Source organism: Lepidochelys kempii, chromosome 7 (assembly GCF_965140285.1).
Source record: "Lepidochelys kempii isolate rLepKem1 chromosome 7, rLepKem1.hap1, whole genome shotgun sequence".
Lineage (NCBI taxonomy): Eukaryota > Metazoa > Chordata > Testudines > Cheloniidae > Lepidochelys > Lepidochelys kempii.
In genome coordinates this window covers 114,051,219-114,060,283 of record NC_136386.1, presented here as the reverse complement: position 1 = coordinate 114,060,283, position 9,065 = coordinate 114,051,219, and the positions used below count along the sequence as shown (strand labels likewise).

General features: G+C 40.5%; 1 protein-coding gene across 5 annotated transcripts in view; it reads left to right on the top strand.

Moving 5' to 3' along the window:
* The first annotated feature begins 265 nt into the window (after positions 1 to 265).
* NHLRC2 (NHL repeat containing 2) overlaps positions 266 to 9,065 on the top strand; it is an 89,033-nt gene continuing 80,233 nt past the window's right edge. For all 5 annotated transcript variants that reach the window (XM_073354320.2, XM_073354322.2, XM_073354319.2 and 2 more), the window contains exons 1-2: positions 266 to 474; positions 7,055 to 7,207. In XM_073354320.2, the coding sequence (XP_073210421.2) occupies positions 309 to 474; positions 7,055 to 7,207 (319 nt within the window). In that variant the 5' untranslated portion in view covers positions 266 to 308. The remainder of the gene's footprint in view (positions 475 to 7,054; positions 7,208 to 9,065) is intronic.

The window sequence follows — 9,065 nt, the reverse complement described above, 5'->3', positions numbered from 1 at the left end:
AAATGTGCTGCGTCGAATCTGCTGAGCCGAAACTACCACTGGGATTTTTTTGTGTTTGTTTGACGAATATGCTACTGGGAATATGAAGGGTGTTTTTAATCTTTTCAAAAATTAAACGTTTGTTTTGCTTTAAAAATATAGGACCTTTTTATTATTTTAAATTAGTGATTTTTAAAAAGAAACATCTCCCGTTTGTTGTTGTTCCTATCGTTCGAAGAAATGGAAGGTGTGGGTGTCGAATACGCCGAGAGAAAAAGGCAGTTCAGTAAACAGTGTCTGTCGTTACACCGGCCAGGCAGGGAGACAACATGGCGGCGGGTGGCGGCCTCCCTGGGCTCCTGCCTGCCCAGACCCAGCTGGAGTATGCCTTGCTGGACGCCCTGACCCCTCAAGAGAAGGACAACCTGGTCTACCAGTACCTGAGGAAGGTGGACAGCTGGGAGCAGGACCTCAGGGTCCCCGACTTTGGAGGAGGTGGGTGATAGGCGAGGGCTGGGGGCTGGTGCCACGGTGAAGCCGCTGACGTCGGACTGCGAGGCGGTGAGGTGGCGCCCTACTATAGCGCGACACCGGCATGCCGCTCTGGGTTGTTGTCACCTCCCTCCCCGTCCCCCCAGATGGCCTCTGGCACTTGCCGCCAAGGCCCTAGGAATCGCACCCAGAGAGTTGGGCTGGTGTAAGAAAATCAATTGCCATGATTCATTTTCTGGGTGTACAGGACTGGGAGATGATAAGCCCTGAGTTCTAATCCCACTCCTTTCTGTAAAAAGAAAAGGAGGACTTGTGGCACCTTAGAGACTAACAAATGTATTTGAGCATCAGCTTTCGTGAGCTACAGCTCACTTCATCGGATTTATGCTCAAATACATATGTTCGTCTCTAAGGTGCCACAAGTCCTCCTTTTCTTTTTGCAGATACAGACTAACACGGCTGCTACTAACACTCCTTTCTGTATGCTCCAGGAGGCGGGTGGTCTGTGAGCATGAGAGGCACAGGACTGGATGACAGGAAGCTCTGAGTAGTCATCCCTCTTTTCTCTCCATCTAGTTATCTGCCTTTTTTCCTGATCATGAGCAGTTAGGTTAACGTTGTGGCCTCTGTTTTCCTAGTTGTAGAATAAAGACAAGTCTCCAGGAATAAAAAGTTAAGCAAACACAATGGCACTGCCTTGAGATAAAAATGCACCAGACTTCAGTGTTGCTAGCTCTCACAATTTTATTGTCAGTATTTCAGTGTTTGGTGTTTAAGCCCTAGCTGCTGGAATCAGGTTATTAATTGGGAATCTTAGATTTTCTTTAAAAAAGTATGAAAAAAAATTCACCCTCGTGGTTGCAAGAAATGTGAACCAAAGGCTCCAGTCAAAAGGTAAATAAACAGAACACCATTAAAAATTATTTTTAGCCAATCTCATGGTTTTGGAGGGGAGGGATCTGCCCCGTTATTTTTAATGCTGGGGTTTGGTTAGCAGTTCTGTTATCTGGTGCATTGTAGTAAACACACAGGGAGGTGTAAACACAGTGTCCTTGATTTAATAGCAGTCAAGAAATAGTAGGGTAAGTAGTATAATTATCCTCATGTGGGAATACAACTCAGCAGGCTGGGTGTAAAATCCATTGCTCTAATCACTTGTTGTAACTTTTTTATTAATTCAAATAAATGTTTATTACCTTTTTTTGACACTTGTATATCTTCAGAGACAAAGTGTAAAAAAAGATGGAATTAAAATGTTTTTAGTGATATTCATGTCTTTGATACTGAAGACTTAAACTTCAGTAAAATAGTAAGTGTTAAATATTGTAGCAAGAAAGACACTTATCTGTTAAATTGTTTTTCTCCCTTTCCAGGATCCCCGCTGAGCTTCTCTCTAAATGCCCCACTTTGTGTTATTGCCATTCCGGCCAAAAAGGAAGCAGCTCCAAGTTTTCAAACTGTGATGAAACAAATTAAAAATTGTAGCCTTGGTTGTTTGCAAGACAGCAGATCTTGAAACATCTCTTCAAATCTTTACTTATCCATTTGCTTGTAACAAGTACTAATGGCTGGGTAAAATATCATTAGAGCAGTGATACTCAGACTGGGGCTTGCGAGCCACAAATGCCTATTTATTGCAGCACATAATATTAAAACACTGTGTTATTTAATTATTAACCAATCTAAGTTATTAACCGTCAGGATGTTTTTACTATGTTTATTAACCAATTCTAGCTGATAAAATAATAATAGTTGGCCAGTCATTTTGCTGTGAGAATAATATATGAAAACTAAATATTTTCCCTGTCATACCATTTAAATATGACTATATAGTACTATAGTAAATGAAACCATGAATTCACACTACTGTGGCTCTTTTGAGTAACGTTGATTGCTAATTTGGCTCCTGAAACACTGCAGTAGAATTTTCGTCATTATGGTAAGGATCAGCAAGTAGATCTTACGTGTGGGCTAGTAATTTTTCAAATCCTTTTGGAAAACTGCCTATGCTGGTCCCTAAATATCCTTTGGCTGACTTAAGATAATATTAATAGCCACATAATAGTATTGTTCGCTAACCAGAAAACTGTTGGAGCTTCTTTGACTTTTATTATTTTGCATAAAAAACATACGAACGGCATTACTGGGTCAGACTAAAGGTCCACATAGCCCAGTATCCTGTCTACTGACAGTGGCCAATGCCAGATGTTTCAGGGGGAATGAACAGAACAGGACAATTATCGAGTGATGGATCCCCTGCTGTCCAGTCCCAGCATCTGGCAGTCAGAGGCTTAGCCATCTTGGCTAATTGCAATTAATGGACCTACCCCCACGAATTTACCCAATTTTTTTTTAATCCCATTTTACTTTCGGCATTCACAACATCTGGCAACGAGTTCCACTGATTGACTGGGATTTGTATGAAGAAGTACTTCCGTTTGTTTATTTTAAACCTGCTCCCTATTAACTTCATTGGCTGAACCCTTGTTCTTGTGCTACATGAAGAGATAAATAACACTTCCTTATTCACTTTCTCCACACCATTCATGATTTTATAGACTTTTATCCTATCCCACCTTAGTAATCTCTTTTCCAGGCTGAACAGTCCTAGTCTTTTTAATCTCTCTTCACGTGGAAGCTGATCCATGCCCCTAATTTTTTTTTAAACCCTTCTCTGTTCCTTTTCCAATTCTAATGTATTTTTTTGAGATGTAGCAACCAGAATTGGATGCAGTATTCAAGGTGTAGGCATACCATGGATTTATATTGATTTATTTTTCTATCCCTTTCCTAATGGTTCCTAACATTCCATTAGCTTTTTTGACTGCCGCTGCACACTGACCAAATGTTTTCAGAGAAGTAGCCACAGTGATTCCAAGATTTCTTTCTTGAGTGGTAACAGCTAATTTAGATGCCATCATTTTATTTTGTATGTATAGTTGGAATTATGTTTTCCAGTGTGCATTACTTTGCATTTATCAACATTGAATTTTATCTGCCATTTTGTTGCCCAATCACCCAGTTTTGTGAGATCCCTTTGTAACTCTTCGCAGTCTGGTTTGGACTTAAGTATCTTGAGTAATTTTGTACCATCTGCAAATTTTGTCACCTCACTGTTTTCCCCTTTTTCTAGATCATTTAAGAATATGTTGAACAGCCCGGGTCCTAGTACAGATTCTTGGGGGACCCTGTCATTTACCTCTCTTCATTCTGAAAACTGACCATTTATTCCTGACAGTTTATTCCGACCATTTATGTTTCTTATGTTAATATTGTTCACTTGATTTACTGCTAGTGATAAAGTCAAGGGAAGTTCTATGAGTAAACATTATATTTGAAATAGTATAATGGACAGACAACCTTCCTTTATTAGGTTAAATTCTTTTAATGTCAAAAAGTATCTAAAAGAATATGGTCCAGATCCCGAGCTGTTGTAAATTGGAGTATGGAGCTACCTCAAGCCAGGAAACTGTTGGAGCTTCTTTGACTTTTATTCTGCATATCTACACTAGGAGTATTTGGGCTCGTAAGCAATTGAAAAATGCTATTGCTTCTTAAATGCAAAGCTAGAATTTACTAATTATTTAACAGGGGACCTTAAACAAATAACTTCACCACAACTACTTGGCATTATACAGACTTCCAGGCTTGTTCTTTCCCACACAAATACTGTAATTTTTCTATAATAGATTTAAGGACTGCTTCAGGATTTTTCCCAAACCCTAAAGGATGATGTCCCATTTCTGCCCTGATACGCTATTTACAGTATTTAAATGAAAACCTCTTCATATGTATCCATCTAATACTAAAATAAAGCAAAATTATTTACTTTGATGTCCATGGCAGATGTTCAAGATACCACTATTGTCAATGGGAACGCTCATGTAGTGAGAGCGAATGGTCAAACCATCTTTTGTTCAGTTTTGAGAGAAGAATTTTGTCATGTGTAATTTAAACTACAATTGTAGGTTGTTTTTTCCTCTCTAGTTTCCACATTTTTCCTCCTGTTGTATGTGTGGAGACAGTTTGACAGATTCTCCCCAGCCTTTCCTAGATCTTAGGCTACTTTAAAAGAAAATAAGAATAAAGACTTTATTAGCAGTTTCATTATTTATGAAAAGACCTGTCTGTTTTTGTCTCCAGTATATCTGATACCGTACTCATACTTTGTCCTTGTTGATCACTGTGACCACCTCAGTGAATCTTTCCTGAGCTTCCCCTGTTGCATTGCATCAAGTTCTTGTTCTCAATTTTAAGACCGTTCACCACTCTTCCTCTCCCTACTTGTCTTCTTTGATCTTTTTTATGTTCTTTACACTCCACATACCAAGTCAGTGATACCAGCCTCACATGCTGGGGTCTTAAATACTGCAAGAGGGTTTACCTACACAGAGCCATACTGACTCAGGCCGGGGGTTGGGGTGTGCGTGTGGGGTCTAGGAGGGAGTTTGGGTGCAGGAGGGGACTCAGGGCTGGGGCTAGGGATTGGCGTACGGGGGGGGGGGGTGTTTGGGGTGCAGGCTCAAGGAGGCGGTTCCAATCTGGGGTTGGGGTGCAGGAGAAGGTTCAGGGTGCAGACTCTGGCCAGGCGGCACTTTTACCTTAGGTGGCTTCCAGTTGGCGATGCAGTGGGGCTAAGGCAGGCTCCCTGCCTGCCCTGGCTCCATGCCACTCCAGGAAGCGGCTAGCATTTCCAGCCCCTTCGTGGAGCCGTGCAGCCTGCCCCTGCAGGCGCCGCCCCCGCAGCTCCCATGGACTGCGGTTCCTGGCCAGTGGGAGCTGGCGCTGGGGGCAGAGTCAGCACGCGACACTTCCCTGATCGCACCTGCGCCTAGGCGCCGGAGGGATATGCCAGCTGCTTCCGGGGAGCTGTGTGGAGCTGGCAGGGAGCCTGTCTTGCCTCTGCTGCGCCGTCGACAGAACTTTTAATGGCTCGGTCAGCGGTGCTGACCTGAGCTATCAGGGTCCCCTCTCGACTGGAACCGGATGCCTGGCAACCTTACCATATGGAGCAGTTTGCCGGGTTGAGGCCTAAATGTATAAAATTCAAAAAGCAGCATTGGATAGGTTAAAATGAAAGTATCCATCATGGGAGTGCATTTGATTTGTGACTAATGAGGCAATATGAGCTGCTAGCTAGATTTAGGATTCTTGGATTCCATTCTCAGTTCTGCCACTTATGTGCAAGCTCACCTTGGGCTGGTCCTGCTCCCCTGTGGTTTTTGTCAGGGTCTGAAAAGCAGCACAAATAAATAGCAAATGTTTTCTATTCCCTGCATATTTGTATCCAGCTCATGAAAGATACTTTAACTCCAGTAAGAGAAGTACTCCATAAAGTATAAATCCATAACTTCATAAAGTATAAATCTCATTCTGTTGCGATTTTTAATAATTGATGGTCTGGTAGTGTAAATAGACTCTTCTTAGCTTATGTGAATAAGTGCCATTAACGTTACCAGTGCTGTAAATATGTAGCTAAGGCCCAGTCCTCTTAGTGAAGGAAAAGGCATAACTCTTATTGACTTCAATAGCAGGATTGTCCCAGAGCCTATGGGCTGATGAGAGTCTAGTCTGTTGAAATAGTCATAAAATGGAATTTTCAGAAGTGCCTAAGTGGCTTGGGAGCACAAGTCTCATTCAAAAATATAATAACATTTATTGTCCTAAATCACCTAAGCTCTTTTGAAAATCCCACCCATATGTTGATCTTTAGTATTTTCAGAAGTGTTTTCTACTGTTTAAAGCATATGATTGTGAGATAGTGCTAACGAGACAATTCAATTAAAAATCCTATCCCCCACTTGGTAAGGCAACTCCCTTTTCATGTACTGTGTATATATACCTGCCTACTGTATTTTCCACTCCATGCATCTGATGAAATGCGTTTTAGCACACGAAAGCTTGTGCCCAAATAAATTGGTTAGTGTCTAAGGTGCCACAAGTACTCTTCGTTGTTTTTGCTGATACAGACTAACATGGCTACCACTCTGATTCCTAGCTTTGTTACTGACTTCCCATCTGTCCTTGGGAAGTCACTTCTTATTGGAATAGTAGTTTTTGTTATTGAAAATTAGTAAGTAAACAGATATTTGTAGCTGTCGTTTAATATTGTTACAGTAAAATTTAAGGGGAACAAAAACAGAAACATAGCACAGGTTATTGAAATATTCTTTCAGTAGGAGATTTTACATCTTTATAAGTCATTAACAACAAAGTTCAGCAGGTATTTAATTTACTAACATCAGTTATTTCTAAATATCTGTTCATTGCATCTTTCTCGTGTGGTTGCGTTTTGGAGATCATATTTTCTGAACAGAACAAATGTTTCTAAGGTTTATCTGTGAATTATCATTAGCCTAAGTTAGATTTCTAACTGTACACTAATGTTCCTTTAAAATAATTAATTATGAAGAATTACAGATCATAAAAACACATTTACCATCTGTAAGATTTTTGGCTTGCCTTCCTGTTTGCATAGAAAGTTATGTTTTATATTGTACTGAAGTGTACCAAGAATGTTGAACGCTGTCATCTGTTCTTTCATTCTTTAATTAACTGAGTACCTCTGTTTTCTAAATTCCAGATTTAGAGTGGCTGAACACTGACGGTCCCATTTCTCTGTACAAAGACCTTTGCGGAAAAGTGGTGGTTTTGGATTTCTTCACTTACTGCTGCATCAACTGCATACACCTGCTGCCTGACCTCCATGCCTTAGAGCACAAGTACTGTGATAAAGGTATCAGTGCTTTAGTTTGCTTGGAATAGAATTTCTTAGCAATGTCACAGGTGGAGTAGCTGAGTCACTTTGTTGCTGGTTACTAAACACTTGGCAAGACTTCAGTGGTGTCTAAAAGTACCTTCTAATCTGAAAAAAGGACGACTGTATGTACTCCCACAGCACTTCTGAAAGGTGTTACATTTGGCAGTTGTTGCACCTGTGAATTTAGAAAAGCGATATTAATACGTAAAAGTCCAGGTCTGCTACTCTCATAAATAGGGCTGTTTGCAGAGTAAGGTACTACTCAATGTGAGTAAGGGTGCAAGAACCGGGCCCTGAATTTCTAGACATATGTGTTCCGCTGAATTTGCTTTCAAGGCTTGATAGATTAAAAAAAAAAATCTGATTTTAAGTAGGTGAGGTTCCCTACCTGCTCTGATCAGAGTATACGTACGTTGTGGATGATCTATACTTACACCATTCCTGGGGTTTGGTTTTATTAGTGACTGCAATAACAACAAAACAGAAACCTGAGCTAAAGCTTTTTCCCAAATTTGGCTGTTCCTACGGTTTTTCCTGTAGGACCTCCTCACCTCCACTCCTACTCTTCTTTGATCCAGAGACGCATTTCATCTCTTCCTCCTTAAATTCTGGTTGGAGAGAAAATCTGCCTACTATCTTTCTTGACTAGGGTAGACAGGTAATATCTTTTACAGGACCAACTTCTGTTTGGTGGGAGAGTCAAGCTTTCAAGCTACATAGATGGGTAGTAATTGCCCTCCATCTTTAAGCAAAATTCTGATCTCCTGACATCAGGATGAGTCAGAAGAGGAGAATTGCATTCTTACGCAGGCTCCTAAATGCTTCTAACCTGTGATGGACACTTTTTATGACATATTGGAAAGGTATTTTCTTCTGATGAGATGAGGAGGATTGAAACTAATTTCATTCTTCAACTCTTTGTTACAAACTATGATGATTTATTATGTTTAACCCTCCCATGCACCTCTCTTATTAGTTATCTTGTTGATATTTAACTTTATTGCATTGTTCACTTCGGATAGAGTACTAAAACTTAGCTAGTCTTGCATAAAGTACTGTTGTTTATATGCTGTAATAAATACCCATAGCTCTTTTCAGAAGACTTAAAAAGAGAAGTTCCCTGCCCTGAAGAATTTATGGCTTATTTCAGAGAAATACAATACTTGGTACAATGGTAGAGATGCAAGAAGCTGTGGAGAAGTTGCCAGTGAGGAAATACTGTAACTGCAATTTGTGAGAGAAGCTAACTTTAGGTGGGACGGGGAAGTGATTGACACGCAGAAAATGGGCTGTTCTGGAGTGGCAGGAAAGGTTTAAGCAAAAAGTGCTGTGTAAGGTGGCACTGGTATTTCTGTGAATAGTATATCTTTTCTTCTTCTGCTTCTAGCCTTAGTCTTATCTATATGGCATTGACTCTTCGAGTTCCACTCCATTCCAGTCTGTCTTGAAGCAGTTCCTTGGAAACTCTGCAGCTAATCAAATAATTTTGAATGAAATCCATCCATCTAGTTTTTGTCTTAAACTCTTCTGTTACCCTCCACTCCTAAGTTGAACACCCTGTTTCCTATGTATTCTTCCGATCTTCTTTTCACATGCCTAAAACATCTAAGCTTTTCTGTAACTGATACCACCTTCACACTTGCCCTAATTCAATCATTCTGAATATGATCCATCCTTGTAACTCCAAGCATCCATCTGTATTTCCACTGTATTCAAGCTCTGCTCCTGTCTCTTCCTCAGTGCATTCAGAGCCATTCAAAAGTGCAGGCTTAATTAGAAGCATAGAATATCAGGGTTGGAAGGGACCTCAGGAGGTCATCTAGTCCAACCCCCT